Source organism: Microcaecilia unicolor, chromosome 3, assembly GCF_901765095.1.
Source record: "Microcaecilia unicolor chromosome 3, aMicUni1.1, whole genome shotgun sequence".
Classification (NCBI taxonomy): domain Eukaryota; kingdom Metazoa; phylum Chordata; class Amphibia; order Gymnophiona; family Siphonopidae; genus Microcaecilia; species Microcaecilia unicolor.
Window position 1 is genome coordinate 375,985,729 of NC_044033.1, and position 16,726 is coordinate 376,002,454.

Here is a 16,726-nt window from a genome sequence, read left to right on the forward strand (position 1 = left end):
TGTCACAATATAAACCTCACCCAAATTTATTAGACCTGTGCCACTATTCCGACCATAATAATTCGTGCTCATATTCAAATCTGTTGTGTCACCAGTCTGATTATCCATACTGTCACCACAGTCCTTATTCTTCACGTTTTTGTCACCAGTCCTGCCGGAACTGCCACTAGTCTTTTTACAAGCTTACTATATGTGTGTTGCCAAATACAACACCATACTGTAATCCCTCACAGACTTGCTAGAAATATGTACTAAGTCTCATTATAAAACAGCAAAAGTAGAGGCTAACAAATGTGCAAACCAATAGGGAGATGATATAAAAAAACAGTTTATTCAGAATATTCATATCAAGGACCCGACACGGTCCGTGTTTCGGCGCCAAAGCGCCTGCCTCAGGGGTCACAATCAACTTTCTCTGAGAAGAAGCTGATAGGCTTGAATAATTCCTTTATGTATGCAAGTTAATCCACAGAGAGAACAAAAGAACAGCCAACCAATCAGCAAACCACCATCCTCCATCATATATATATACACATTTGTACCCCGCGCTTTCCCACTCATGGCAGGCTCAATGCAGCAGGCAATGGAGGGTTAAGTGACTTGCCCAGAGTCACAAGGAGCTGCCTGTGCTGGGAATTGAACTCAATTCTTCAGTTCCCCAGGACCAAAGTCCACCACCCTAACCACTAGGCCACTCCTCCACAGGTCTTCCCATGTCACATATACCTCCCATAACTTTCACTAGTCCAACTATATTTTATTGAGCTAGACCACTATGGAATTTATTTTATTTATTTAGATTTTGCTCACACCTTTTTCAGTAGTAGCTGAAGCAGGGGCGTATCTGTGTGGGGCCACAGGGGCCTGGGCCCCCGCAGATTTCGCCCTGGACCCCCCTACCGCCGTTAACCCTCCCCCGCCTACCGCCAACCCTTTCCCCGCCTACCGCGGTCACCTACCCCCGAGGTCCGCTCCTGCCGGTTTTTTAAAATATTACTTCAGCTGGCGGGGGACCCCAACCCCCGCCAGCCCAGCCGAGGTCTTTAACTTCTTTATCCTCGTGCTGTTAAACCTGCAATGCATCCTTCCAGTTGGACGGAGTTTGACGTCGCAGCACGTTGACGTCCTGCACGTACAACATGCTGCGATGTCAAACTCCGTCTAACTAGAAGGATGCATTGCAGGTTTAACAGCACGAGGATGAAGAAGTTAAAGACCTCGACTGGGCCGGCGGGGGTTGGGGTCCCCCGCCAGCTGAAGTAATATTTTAAAAAACTGGCAGGAGCGGACCTTGGGGGTAGGTGACTGCAGTAGGTGGGGGAGGGTTAATGGTGGTGGGGGGGGGGGATGGCAGCTGGGGAGGGGGGGTTATAATGTGCCCCCTCACTCTAGCCCCTGCCCCCCCTACCACTGAACCTCAGATACACCCCTGAGCTGAAGGTGAGTTACATTCAGGTACTCTGGATATTTCTCTGTCCCAGGAGGGCTCACAATCTAAGTTTGTACCTGAGGGAATGGAGAGTTAAGTGACTTGCCCAAGATCACAAGGAGCAGCAGTGGGATTTGAACTGGCCACCTCTGGATTGCAAGACCAGTGCTCTAACCACTAGGCCACTCCTCCACTCTAATTAATAGTATAAGCAATGTAACCAGGCAGGAGAGCCTTCTAGCTGGTTAAATTGCTTGTGCCTGCATATCCACTGATATTTAGTGGCACTTCACTTTACAGTGCCACTGAGTATCAGCACTAACCGCACCTGCACTGCCTGGTTAGTGCAGGGGCGGTCTATGGTAATTTTAACGCACAACTGCTAGGGAGTGGCACGGGTGGGTCAAGGGCATGCCTAGCACCAAGGAGGTTTAATTGACAGGAGATGGCTTCACATGACAAGGCTGAAGCCATAGCCGCCATCTTGATACACTCAAATCATAGCAAATTATTGATCCATGCCAAGCCACGCATAGGCAGTCCTTATTTCTAATAAGTGTTTGCTATTGTTTTGGGTGACTCAAAATGGTGGCAAGGTCCACCTACTGGCTTCAGGCAGATAATGGGCCAAGCATGCTCCCGCTGTCTCCTGTCAATTAAAGCTTCTTACCTAGCACTTGCACGCTAAGGTTATACAATACCATCAGTTATATATCTGATAGCATTTAGGCATGAGTATTCTCACCAGCCATTGAGCTGGCATGAGTGCTGGTGCCTAAAGTTAGGCACATAACTGCAGACTTACACTAATGTTCTAGAACGACAGTTGCTCATGAAATTGCCGTTATAGAATTTGCACTTAGCGCACACACTTTAGATGCCGAACTTACCCCCAAGATGTAGAGCAGAATTTTGATTAGATTGAAGAGGAGAAAGATGGTTGCGTGGGAGACTGGCAGATTGCAGCAGTCTAAGTGGGAGGTGATCAGAGTGTGGATAAGGGATTTGGAAGTGCATTCAAAAAGGAAGAAACAATTTTGGTGATGTTACAGAGAAAGAAATTACAGATTTTACCAGTCTGTTAGATATGTTCAGAGAAAGAGAGGAACAGTCAAAGATGACCCACAGTTATGAGTCAGAAACACTGGGAGACTGACAGTGTTATCCACAGACATAGAGAATGGGGGAAAGAGAGAGGTGGGTTTAGGGGGAAAGATAAGAAGCTCAGTTTTGGCTGTGTTCAGTTTCAGATGGTGGTGAGACATCCAGGCAGCAATGTCAGACAGGTGAAATTTCAGGCTTAGAGAGGTAGATAGAGACCAAAACATAACTGTAAAGTTCAGCACTGCAGGAACAGGATGTATGCTGCTCCGGGAGAGAAACTAAATGAAGCAATGCATGCTCTGTGAGTTGGAAAAGAACCAGAGGCTGAATGTAAACATTCAGCCCTTTATTTATACAAAAGCTGATAAAATAATTCTTCAATGGGGCTTAAATACGTCAATGTACAGCATGTCTGAACAACCGGCTGAGCAACTGCCAAAAATAAACACACCAGATGTGAATTCGTTGCTGGAAGGGAAATTTTCAAAAGAATTTGCTTAAGTGACAATGGGGTTTCCTGGGTAAATTACCTGGAGCTGAGAATTGCCCTCCTCTGAGCAGGTAGAATATGTGCCATATTTCATAGCATGCTTACTTGTAAACGTCAGATGAGAGGGATGGGAGTAAGAACCGGAAAGGGAAAGACTGTAGGCACTATTTCATTCTGAAATCCTCACACGTACTTTACAACATGCCCTTTGCACCTATATTGAAAATTCACTTTCAGGATCACAGGTCAAATGTACCTGTATACCTGCAAACTAACCTGTCAGCATCAAATTGCCCTTATTGCTTAAATACGTTATGTACTGTATTCATTCATTATAATATAAGTCACCCTAGTCAAAAATATGCTTTAGGCAAATACAATAGTCAAATCCAACCTAAACAACATTCAACAAAACTAGCAAAGATCTAGCCCTTATCAAATGCCTGTTTATGGAAAACTAGAAGCACCATAAACAGTAACTTCTGTCATGTAAGTCTGAGAGATGCAGGGAGATTGCAGGTCTGTGAGGTTTTTTGTTAATAAAAGGGAAACTTTTCATGGGGAAGTGCAAAGTCCCTGGGGCCAGATGCAGAAAGCCTGGCAGTAGAGCCAGCTTAGTGTGAGGCTCTACCGCAAAATTGCCGATCTAAAAAGAACTGAAGAAAAAAGAAGGGGTAGGTTCATACCTTCCACAAATCTAACAAGGAAAACAAATGCAGAGTGGAAGAAAATCCAATCCAAAAAACCAGTCAGAACTCACGGAATGAGAACACCACATGTTATAAGCAATGAATATGCAATTACCGTTGTGTTAAAATCACAGCAGTAATGTGCAGCTCGTTGCAAAATGTTACCTTTCCTGTCAGTGCCCGAGTGGTGATTGGCTCAGGCATTGACAGGAAGGATGACATTTTAAAAGAAAAAGTTGATGGAAGTCTGCATGGGCCCCAATCCTCCCCCCCTTCATTAAAAAACATTTTCATGTGTTTACTGACGTCCTCCTCCTCCAACAGGACTGGCACCCTCCCACCTGACTGAACTCTGTTCCCATCCCATTGCAATATTAAAAAAAGAATTTCACCAGTGGCATCCCCTCCAACATGACCGTCCCCCTCCCTTCCTCTCTTCTTCCCGCACTCACCTGATCGACCTGATTTTAAATATAAAAAAGGGACTGGTGGGTTACTTATACTCTTTGATCACTATATAATATTCCTTTTCATCATTGGTTATATCTGTTTTATATTACTAGTCTTTTTATCACCTCCCCAAATTAGTATTCACCAGCCACCTGCATTTTAGAGAGATAAAAGACTAGGAAGGCCACGCGTATGAGAAAAGCAATTATTTTATTATTTACCAAGATACAGATACAAATTGCTATTTTCTCATAAGGGAAAGCAGCACTGTTACATAGAAATGTAATCTGTACTGTCTCTTCCAACGTACTGCTCTGGTACAGCTGTTTTTATACCTTTTTATACCGTCCAACCCCAGAGTTTAAAAAGGGGTTGGACGGTTTCCTAAAGGACAAGTCCATAAACCGCTACTAAACGGACTTGGAAAAATCCAAAATCCCAGGAATAACATGTATAGAATGTTTGTAAGTTTGGGAAGCTTGCCAGGTGCCTTTGGCCTGGATTGGCCGCTGTCGTGGACAAGATGCTGGGCTCGATGGACCCTTGGAGGCATATTTTCAAAGCACTTTGGGAGGCTAAGTTCCATAGGTTTCTATGGAACTTTGGGAGGCTAAGTGCTTTGAAAATATGCCTCTTAGTCTTTTCCCAGTATGGCATTACTTATGTACTTATGTACTTTTGTGTTAAGCAATGCTTCACATTACTTCAGCACTTATCTTACTCAGAGATCATTCTGTTCTCTGTTCTCACCATCTATTTTCCCTTAAGTTGCTAAATCACATTCTTCTGTCCATCCATAATTGCACCTTTTCCACGCCAGCTTGCCCGTAAGGGTATCATAATAGATCATTAATTCCTGAGTTTACACAGGCTTATGTTCTTTAGTAAATTAAAGGCTTCTCAATCTCTGATAGATTCCAGAGTCACACCAGCTTTTAGCCTCTGCTCTTTTTGACCTGTGCTGGGCTGCTGACCTGTGCTCATGATTCTACATATCTTTACTGTTCTGGTAATTGTAGCTTTAGTTTGGCAGCCCCAGCCCTTTGGAATAGTCTGTTCATTGATATTTGTCTTGAAACCTCTCACAAAATGTTTAAAATGTCCCTGGGCATGGGCATGGGAGGGACATGGAGGGTCGGGGTGTGCCAGGCATGTGGGTTCTAGAGCACTACCTAGAGTGTCAGCTATTGGAGCTACTTTTTTTCTTACGGTTTTCCTGTACATGTTTAATTTCCTATCAGCAGACCAATTATGTTTGTAATGATCCTTCTCAACTGAAAGCTTTTCTTATGAATAAGTAAATATAGTTTGGCCTTTGTTATTTTCTTCAGGAAGATGGGTATAGGGGGAGTATACAAGTCAACTATATTACCCTAATTTGTTTTGTAATTTTCTCTCTTGTCCTGCGTTATGGTTAGCTTCCACAATGTGGTGAATTGAATAAGTTGTTTTTTTTCCCCTTCCATTATGGTTATGATGGTACATTTAATTGTAATGTGATTTGATTCTTATTGTAGAGTATTTTCACAATGTAATAAAATAAAATATAATACAGTACTAGCATTGCGCTAGCTTAAGTGCTTGCGTCAAAAATTAGATGTAAGTTAGTATTCTGTAATGGCGGTTGTGCGCAGAACTGCTGTTATAGAATTCATAACACGCATCTTCCTGCCACCTAACTTTAGGCAATCTATATAGACTTACCCCCTAATCTCCAAATTCTAAAAATGGTGTCCAATGTTAGTTGCGCAACTGGGCATGCTGTAATAGAATAGGGTCATTTATGCGTGTAACTTAATTTGCTAAAGGATGTTTTAATTGGCGATAAGTACTAATTGGCTTTAACAAGCCCTGATTGGCACTAATTTGCAGTTACGCGTGTAACTGCCATTAATCACTATGGGGACCGTTTACTAAGGCACGCAGAAAAGTGGCCTGCGCTGGAGTAGGCACGTGTTTTGGATACGCGCAGGTCCATTTTTCCTTTTTGTTTTGTGGCGGAAAATGGATGTGCGGCAAAATTAAAACGAGCACATGTCTGTTTTCAGCCTGAGACCTTACCACTACCCATTGACCAGGTAAGTGGCCAGAGCGCGTAAACTACCAGTTACCGCCAGGTAAGCGCCACATCGTAGAAAATAGAAAATATTTTCTACCGTGTGTTTTGGATGCGCGTCAAAAATGGAATTACCGGCCAGGGCATTGGATGCACTTAGGTGCCTAACCTGCTTATAATCGAACGAGAAAAACGCCCAAGTTCCGACCCAAATCGGGAGATGGACGTTTATCTCACAAAAACGAAAAAGCGGTATAATCGAAAGCCGATTTTTGGACGTTTTCAACTGCACTCCATCGCGGATGCGGACAAAGTTGATGGGGGCGTGTCAGAGGTGTGGCGAAGGCGGAACTGGGGCGTGGTTATCTGCCGAACAAAGATGGGCGCATTTCACCGATAATGGGAAAAAAAGTATGCGTTTTTAGCTAGAATTTAGGACACTTTTCCTGGACCCTGTTTTTTCACGAATAAGGCCCCAAAAAGTGCCCTAAATGACCAGATGACCACTGGAGGGAATCGGGGATGACCTCCCCTGACTCCCCCAGTGGTCACTAACCCCCTCCCACCACAAAAAAATGATGTTTCACAACTTTTTATTTTCACCCTCAAATGTCATACCCAGCTCCCTGGCAGCAGTATGCAGGTCACTGGAGGAGTTGTTAGGGGGTGCAGTGGACTTCAGGCAGGTGGACCCAGGCCCATCCCCCCTACCTGTTACAATTGTGCTGCTTAATGCTTATTAGTCGTCCAACCCCCCCCAAACCCACTGTACCCACATGTAGGTGCCCCCCTTCACCCCTTAGGGCTATAGTAATGGTGTAGACTTGTGGGCAGTGGGTTTTGAGGGGGATTTGGGGGGCTCAACACACAAGGGAAGGGTGCTATGCACCTGGGAGCTCTTTTACCTGTTTTTTTGGTTTTGTAAAAGTGCCCCCTAGGGTGCCCGGTTATTGTCCTGGCATGTGAGGGGGACCAGTGCACTACGAATCTTGGCCCCTCCCACGAATAAATGTCTTGGATTTATTCGTTTTTGAGCTGGGCGCTTTCATTTTCCATTATCGCTGAAAAACAAAAACGCCCAGCTCACACATTGTTGAATAAAACATGGGCGTCTATTTTTTCCCAAAATACGGTTCGGTCCACCCCTTCACGGACCCGTTCTCGGAGATAAACGCCCATGGAGATAGGCGTTTTCGTTCAATTATGCCCCTCTATGCCTCTTAGTAAAAGGGCCCCTATACTAATAGTTGGGTTCCCAGGATCCATTGTGTGCAAGGCGGCATGGACCTGGGAGGGGCATGGGAGAGTCAGGCAGTTATACAATATTTTCTTTTACCCCTCTTTACTATCTACAGTTAGGCACCAGCATTTACACGCGCATAAAGTTAGTTGTGTAAATGCGGACTTCCACTGTATTCTATTACAGCAATTGCACATTCAGTTGCCGATATAGAATTTGCGCTTACCCCCTAATTCTATAGAAGTCGCCAAAACTGCACATGCAAATTAATTGAATAATGAGCCAATTAGCATCAATAATTGCCTTTTTAACAAGCAAATATTGGCACTAATTAGATTTAATTGGCATTTACGTGTGATCTGAAAAAGGGGGTTGGTGCAGAAATGGGTAGGTCATGGATGTAACGGGGGCGTTCCTAAAATTAGCAAGTATTTTTATAAAATAATGGGGATACATGCCTAACTTAGGCACTGGGATTTACACCACATTACAGTTGGCAAATGGCCGTGCCTAACTTTAGGCTCAACTCCCAGGTATAAGCACTATTCTATAAACTTTGCCTAACTTTAAACACGGCTTATAGAACAGCACTTTTTTCAGCGCCGATTTTTAGGCACCATGTGTAGAATCTAGCCCTTAGTCTGCATCATCCTAGTGCCTAACTTTAGGCAACTCTTATACAATTACCTCCTAAATGTATATATAACACAAATGAAATATGTCTTATACATGTTAAAATATGTTTATGAATATGAACATATGAAACAAATCAACAAAATGTCTAAAATTTAGTAAAAAAAAAATCTCTCTGAAAGTGAACCAAAAAAATTTTCCATATATAACCGTAAAATCTAACCGGTCGATATTAAATCGCATTGTTTGAGCCATCCACCAATATTCAGCAGCACTTAACCAGACAGTGCCGCTGAATAGTAGTAAATTGAAGCTATAAAGTAGTAAATTTAAAATGAATTGGAGAAAATATTTCTTCACTCAACCTCTGGAATTCTTTGCCAGAGAATGTGATAAAAGCAGTTAGCTTAGCGGGGTTTTAAAAAGGTTTGGCTAGCTTCCTAAAAGAAAAATCCATAAGCAATTATTAAAATGGACTTGGGAAAATCCACTGCTTCTTTCTGGGATAAGCAGCATAAAATGTATTGTACTGTTTTGGGATCTTTCCAGGTACTTGTGACCTGGATTGGCCCCCGTTGGGAACAGGATACTGGGTGTGATGGACCTTTTACTGAAGGGTTGCCAAATGGCAACTCAGAACTACCACTGGCCCAAAGCGTCCACTGGTGATAGTTCCGCCTTGAGCGCGCACCATTTCCGGCATTATGGAAAATAAATTTGTAATTTCTAGTGTGCCGCTAACCTGGTGGTAATCGGGTAGCACCGTGAGCTGCCCGGTTACCGCCGGGTTACTATGGGGCCCTTACCGCCACCTCAGTGGGTGGAGGTAAGTACTTCTCCCCCGCATGGACACGCGGTAAGAATTATCTTAACACATGGCCATGTCTTTTTTAGGGGCTTTTTACCCGCTGCAGTAAAAAGGTCCCTGGTGCGAGGCAAAAATGGCCCCTGCCACTACCGCAGGGCCCTTTTTAGTGCAGCTTGGTGAAAGGACCCCATAGATCTTAAACTCTACAGGATCAATATTCAAAGCGATTTAACCAGCCAGAAATGGCTCCTGGCTGGTTAAATCACCTGGGTAGTGTTGCTGAAAATAGCTGATTAGCGCCGAACTGAAAACCACCTGTTTGGGGGGGGGGGGGGCATTCTGGGGGTGAAGTCGGCACTTGGCCAGTTAAGTGACAGTATTCAGACAGTCCTATCTTTATGTGGTAACCCATTACCGGGTTAAGTGCTGAATATCACACTTAACTGGCTCTGTGTTAGCCAGCTCCAGAAACCCGGAAATTCAGTGCCAGTGCTCAGATATGGCCCAGCATTGAATTTTTGGGTTTAATGCTGGCAGCGGTCACTCCCAGGTGAAATATTGGGCCCTTCAAGACTTAGGGCCCTGATTACTAAGCCATGCTGTAGGTGCGCTAGGGTTTTTAGCATGCACTAATGCTAGAGACACCCATAGGGGTGTCTCTAGCGTTAGCACACGCTAAAAATGCTGGCACACCTTAGTCAACAGGGACCTTAATATAAAATATCAATAAATGGAACACAGTAATAATCCAAATAGAACCCTGTAATGTCTTTGGGAAAAAAGAAAACCAGGACAAGATATGTAGGAAACTAATCACTTGTAATAATTGTAAAATTATTGTAAGTTCTTAAACATATTAGAGTCTTAGTGGAGCGCAATCCCTTAACAGAAAAAATATTGTAGTGCCTGAGCTTTCAAGGTGCCACAGTTGTGGGAGGTTTTGAAAGATCGTGTTGTACCACATTTTTTTTGTTAGTCCTTTCAATGGGTGTTACGGCCTACTAAGACTTCAGTAACCTGCAGAAGCAATATTTACAGCTACCAGAACTGCACTTTACAATATTACAAATTATTACAATTGAATTTTTGTTTCAGGTTGTTAAAAAACTACCTTAAGAGCAGCAAAGAGATTCAAGGTGACCTGGAAAACATGACGAGGGAGCAAGGTAAGCCAGTCACAAATTTCAAAGCAAAGATGTCCTAAGGTTCTAATCCCAGCTCTGCTACAGGCTCCCTCTGTTACTACTACTACTACTACTACTATTTAGCATTTCTATAGCGCTACAAGGCGTACGCAACGCTGCACAAACATAGAAGAAAGACAGTCCCTGCTTAAAGAGCTTACCAAAGAAGTAATTTTGGTGGTAATACTATAAAGGGTTGCCTGGTTTCAGGCCATGAGATTGCACATAAATGTAGTTCTCTTAGTTATTAATGCACATGTATTTAAGTACATACAGTTGTAAATGAGCAGTTTCTAGCATAATGCTATTCTATAAGTATTTATTTATTTAGATTTTGCTCACACCTTTTTCAGTAGTAGCTCAAGGTGAGTTACATTCAGGTACTCTGGATATTTCTCTGTCCCAGGAGGGCTCACAATTTAAGTTTGTACCTGAGGCAATGGAGGGTTAAATCACAAGGAACAGCAGTAGGATTTGAACTGGCCACCTCTGGATTGCAAGACTGGTGCTCTAACCACTAGGCCACTCCTCCACTCCACTCCTTCACTTTCAAAGTATGCACCTAGATGCAATGGCATGTACTTTCCGGCTGGACCTTCACATGGGGGAAGTTTGGGCAGAATGTAGGTATGGTGTATACTTATGGGCGTAGATTATGAAATTATGTAATCTATATGTGATCTTTTGCAATCTAGGTATGAGCGTTTACACCAGCTCTATGGCTGGTGAACATAAGTGTTGTCATACTGGGACAGATCGAAGGTCCATCAAGTCCAGTATCCTGTTTCCAACAGTGGACAGTCCAGGTTACAAGTACCTGGCAAGATCCCAGAACAGTAAAACAAATTTTATGCAACTTATGCTAGAAATAAGCAGTGCATTTTTCCCAAATCCATCTTAATAATGACTTATGGATTTCTCTTTTAGGAAATTAGCCAAACCTTTTTTTAAACTACTACTACTAATCATTTCTATACCGCTACTAGATATATGCAGTGCTGTATACATTATATATAGGTACTTTCTCTGTCCCTAGAGGGCTCACAATCTAAGTTTTGTACCTGGGGCAGTGGAGGGTTAGGTGACTGGCCCAAGGTCACAAGGAGCTGCAGTGGGCAGGGCCGGTCTTAGCAAGTGCGGGGCCCTATGCAGACCAATTTGGTGGGGCCCCATCCTAGCCCCGCCCCACCGTAGTCCCGCCCCCAATGTAGCCCCGCCCCTACCTCCACCCCATTGATAAGATTATTCCATTTTCAGAACATTTTTTATTTATGAAATTTCAAATAAAGACAAATGAAGCTAAACTTGTACAAAAAACTGATTGAAATAATAAGCACAATGCTATCATGAAACCTCCCCTCCCCAGAAATTATTCAGTTCAAGTCCACTACAATTAGCAGTTCCAATTCTCATAACAAAGGAGAATAAAGGAAAAATATTAAGAAAAGATTCAGTACTTTCAAATTCCCCTATTACTCTGTAATCCATATATGCAATAAAATAAAAATGAAATGAAAAGATATACAATAAAATAAAGTGATGTGTGAAATATAATGTACAATATAAAATCATATAGACCACCAAGGTATTAAAATTGTTTTAAAATATATACCACAGCTCTCTGACTCAAGAAGACTCCGACTCTGTCTGTCATCCATAACTGTCTGACAACACACAGAAAAAAAATAAGTAAAAACAAATTGTCACAATTAATACCTTATACACCAATATACCAGCCATACGGAAAATGCAGACCGTCAACAATATGAAGCTAGCAAGGGATCATAATACCACAATTCTCATGCAGAGCCACAAAACACCCTTTTAGAGGTAGTGTGTCATGATTTAGGCTCTACACCCTTTCTGGTGTTTGGTGCCACCTTAGTAAGGCCAACACACAATCTCTCCACCAGGGGCGTATCTGCGTGGGGCCACAGGGGCCTGGGCCCCCGCAGATTTCGCCCTGGCCCCCCTCCCCGCCGTCAACCCTCCCCCGCTGCTTACTTTTGCTGGCGGGGTCCGACCCGCAATCTCCATATTTCGGCTTCCTCCGTGGCCATGTGCTTCCAGGAAGTAACGCTGCAGCGCTGATTCGTTGAATCTAGTTCGGTGTCTGACGTCCCACACGTCAGACGCCGAACTAGATTCAACGAATCAGCGCTGCAGCGTTACTTCCTGGAAGCACATGGCCACGGAGGAAGCCGAAATATGGAGATTGCGGGTCGGACCCCGCCAGCAAAAGTAAGCAGCGGGGGAGGGTTGACGGCGGGGAGGGGGTGGAGAGAGGCGGCGGCGGCGGCGGCGGGGGGGGGGGAGGCAAAAATGTGCCCCCCCTCTCTGGCTCTGGCCCCCCTACCGCCGGATTCCAGATACGCCCCTGCTCTCCACTGCAAAACACTATACACAAACTTGTGCAAAAATACACTCATAACCTTAACAAACCATAAACAGCACTAATTCCAAGGACAGAACGAGCTACAACCTTATGCGTGGCGTGGAAAGGCAACTGTAATTACACCTGGCTCTAAAACACCAGTGCACAACCTAGTGAAAAAAAACAAACAAAAAGGGATTCAAACTATACGCTAGCAGAATACTGCACCTTCCTTGATCACACCTGAAAAATACATGAAGGCAAAATACTGAAATGGAAAGTTACCTCAAGAAGTCAGACTCAGCATGCAGCAATACTACAAAAATTGAAACGTACATGAAAAATATCACAGATGCACATTTCCAAAAACTGACATATTCCAATTAATAAATCCTGAATAAAATAGTTTTTTCTACCTTTGTTGTCTGGTGACTTTGTTTTTCTGATCATGCTGGCTCAGTATCCGATAGTGCTGCTATCTGTCCTCTTAACTCCGTTTCCAGGGCTTCCTTTCCATTTATTTCTTTACTTTCCGCCTTTCTTCTTAATTTCTTGCCCTACATCCGTAAGTAAAAGCTGGGTCCTCCTCCGTGGAATTGACTGGAGGAGGCATAACGTGGATCCAGCTTTTGCCTATTTTCTATATCCATGTGCACTTTTCTCCCTTTTCCCTCACCTCATCTCCTTCCTCACTCTTCCCTCGCCTCCATCCATGTCCAGCATTTCTTCTCTCTCCTCCATCCACCCATGTCTAGCGACCCTCCTGTCCCCCCTGCCATCCATCTATGTCCAGCAAACCCCCCTTCCCCTCTGCCCTCCCCTGCCATCCACCTATGTCCAGAAACCCCCCTCCCATGCCATCTACCCATGTCCAGAAACCCCCTACCCTGCCATCCACCTATGTCCAGAAGCCCCCCTCCCCTGCCCATCCACCCATGTCCAGCGACCCTCCTGTGCCCCTGCCCTCAACCTATGTCCAGAAACCCCCTCCCCTGCCATCCACCCATGTCCAGTGACCCTCCTGTGCCCCCTGCCCTCCCCTGCCATCCACCTATGTCCAGAAGCCCCCCTCCCCTGCCATCCACCCATGTCCAGTGACCCTCCTGTGCCCCCTGCCCTCCACTTATGTCCAGAAGCCCCCTCTCCTGCCATCCACCCATATCCAGCAACCCTCCTGTGCCCCCTGCCCTCAACCTATGTCCAGAAACCCACTCCCCTGCCATCCACCCATGTCCAGCGATCCTTCTGTGCCCCCTGCCCTCCACCTATTTCCAGACCCCCTCCCCTGCTATCCCCCATGTCCAGCGACCCTTCTGTGCCCCCTGCCCTCCACCCATGTCCAGCGACGCGACTCTCCTCGTTCCCCTGCTCCCCCTCCCTCCAGCCACCTGAGCCCCCCTCCCCGACCCGCCAAACGACCCTCGTCTACCACCCGACCCGCCGGCGGCACCTCACCTGACCCAGCATTTTAAAAAAAGCTACAAGCGGCAGCCGGCAGTGCCTCCTTGCGTCTGTGAAAGAAGAAAAGTCGCTTCGTCCATTGGCCGGCCTTCCCTCATGTCCCGCCCTCTGATGTAACTTCCGCAAGGGCGGGACATGAGGGAAGGCCGGCCAATGGACGAAGCGACTTTTCTTCTTTCACAGACGCGAGGAGGCACTGCCGGCTGCCGCTTGTAGCTTTTTTTAAAATGCTGGGTCGGGTGAGGTGCCGGCGGGTCGGGTGGTAGACGAGGGTCGTTTGGCGGGTCGGGCAAGGGGGGCTCAGACGGGGGAGGGGCTCAGACGGCTGGAGGGAGGGGGAGCAGGGTAACGAGGACTGGAAAGTCGCGTCGCTGGACATGGAGGGCAGGCGAGGCAGACTTGAGGCGGGCCGCGCGGGGCCCCCTTAGGCGCGGGGCCCTATGCGGCCGCCTCGGTCGCCTCTGCCTAAGACCGGCCCTGGCAGTGGGAACTGGACCCAGATTGCCAGGATCAAAGCCCACTGCACTAACCATTAGACCACTCCCCCCCTGTACTAACTGCTTTTACCACGCTCTCTGGCAACAAATTCCAAAATTTAATTACATGTTGAGTGAAGAAATATTTTCTCTGGCTTGTTTTAATTTTACTACTTAGTAGCTTCATTGCGTGCCTCCTAGTCCTAGTATTTTTGGAAAGGGTAAACAAGCAATTCACATCTACCAATTCCACTTCACTCATTATTGTATAGACCTCGGCCATATTTCCCCTCAGCTTTTCTTCTTCAAGTTAAAGAGACCTAGCCACTTTAGCTTTTCCCTTTATCATTTTTGTCACCCTTCTCAGCACCTTTTCTAATTTCACTATATCATTTTTGAGAAGCGGTGACCAAAATTGCACATAGTATTCGAGGTGTGGGTGCACCATGTAGTGATACAAAGGCATTATAACATTCTCATTTTTGTTTTCTATTCCTTCCCTAATAATTCCTAACATTTTCCTTGCTTTCTTAGCTGCCACTGCACAATGAGCAGAGAGTTTTAACATATCATCAACAATGACACCTAGATCCTTTTCCTGGGTGGTGACTCCTAATGTGGAACCATGCATCATGTAGCTATAGTTTAGGTCCCTCTTTCCCAAATGCATCACTTTGCACTTGCTCACATTAAACATCATCTTGCCATTGGGATGATCAGTTTCCCAGTCTTGTAAGGTCCTCTTTTAATTTTTCACAATCCTCTTGCGATTTAACAGCTTTGAATAACTGTGTCATCAGCAAATTTAATTACCTCACTAGTTATTCCCATCTCTAGATTATTTATAAATATGTTAAAAAGCAGAAATCTGAGCACAGACCCCTGGGTAATCCCACTATCTACCATTCTTCATTGAGGATACTGACCATTTAACCCTACTCTGTTTTCTAACTTTTAACCAGTTCTTAATCCACAATAGGACATTACCTCCTATCCCATGACTTTCTAATTTCTTCAGGAATTGTTCATGAGGTACTTTTTCAAATTCCTTTTGAAAATCCAGATACACAATATCGACCAGCTCACCTTTATCCACATGTTTATTCACCCTTTCAAAGAAATGTAGTAGATTGGTGAGGCACGATTTCCCTTCACTAAATCCATGTTGGCTTTGTCTCATTAATCCATGCCTTTGTATATGCTCTGTAATTTTTCCTGGCACCATCAGGCTCATCTACTATAATAAAACTCACCCTCAACGTTCTGAGGACACTGACGTCAGTGAAGCCAAGCCACTGACAACAGTTCCTACAGGTTCGAAGGTTCGTGGTGGTGAAGCCACCAGGCCCCGCCCTCGCGTCAAACATCATGACATTGAGGGCGGAGCAAACATTGAGGGTGAGTTTTAATATCCTATTACACCTCACGCCCCTCCCACACTCTGCCCCCCTCCGCGTAACCTAACCGCCGCTGCCGCCCAGCTGAGCAGAAAACCGCCGCCCCGACACTGCTGCCCTCCCGAAACTACCGCCCACTTCAGGACAATACCGCCGCCCCAACATTGCTGCCCAGCTGACCCGAATACCGCCGACCTGCTTTCCCACACTAACAACAACAAAAAAAAGAGAACAGACAGCTGACGTCTCTGCAGCCGCTCCTCCTCTCCCCTTACGTCGCTGCCCCTGGAGAAGACCCCGGAGGAGCGCACTGACATCAGAGGGGAGAGGAGCAGCAGCTGCACAGGTGCATTTTACTTTTAACAACTTTTTAAACAATGTTTCTTTATGTTCCGGCTGCTGCTGCTGAACAGGAGAAGCAGCAGCAACCACAGAGTTAGCATTTGCGGGTGCCGAGGGGGTTCATTTGGGCGGGGGGGAGGGGCTTTGTTATGCGCTGGGGGGGGGGGAGTGCGTCGGGTGATATCGGCAGGGGGGGAAGGGGCTTGCAAATCGCGTGCCCACACCGAAAACCTGCAACAAAACCTATTTTAACCCCCTGACTTCACTACTATAGCCTACTCTGAAGCCAGCCTGCCACTGCTGCTAAATACGAAGATTCATTGGTACAGGCAACCCGCATCGACTCTATCGAAGGTAAACTATGCAGGGGGGGGAGGGCAAGGGAGGGTGGACCCTAAGACCACAGACGGGGGAAGGAGGTCCTCAAACCACAGAGAGAGGGGGGTCCTCACACCACAGACGGGGGGGGGGGGGGGGGGGAAGAGGGGTCCTCAGACCACAGCATAGGGGGTCCTCAGACCTGAGAGGGGGAGAGCGAAGGACACTCACTGTCTCACACACACACTCGCACACACTCATTCTCACATAAACAC

General features: G+C 45.6%; 1 protein-coding gene across 1 annotated transcript in view; it reads left to right on the forward strand.

Moving 5' to 3' along the window:
• The window catches only part of CGREF1 (cell growth regulator with EF-hand domain 1), a 59,028-nt gene that overhangs the window by 29,189 nt on the left and 13,113 nt on the right, over positions 1–16,726 (forward strand). Inside the window, exon 4 of the mRNA XM_030195536.1 lies at positions 9,995–10,065. Within this exon, the coding sequence (XP_030051396.1) occupies positions 9,995–10,065 (71 nt within the window). The remainder of the gene's footprint in view (positions 1–9,994; positions 10,066–16,726) is intronic.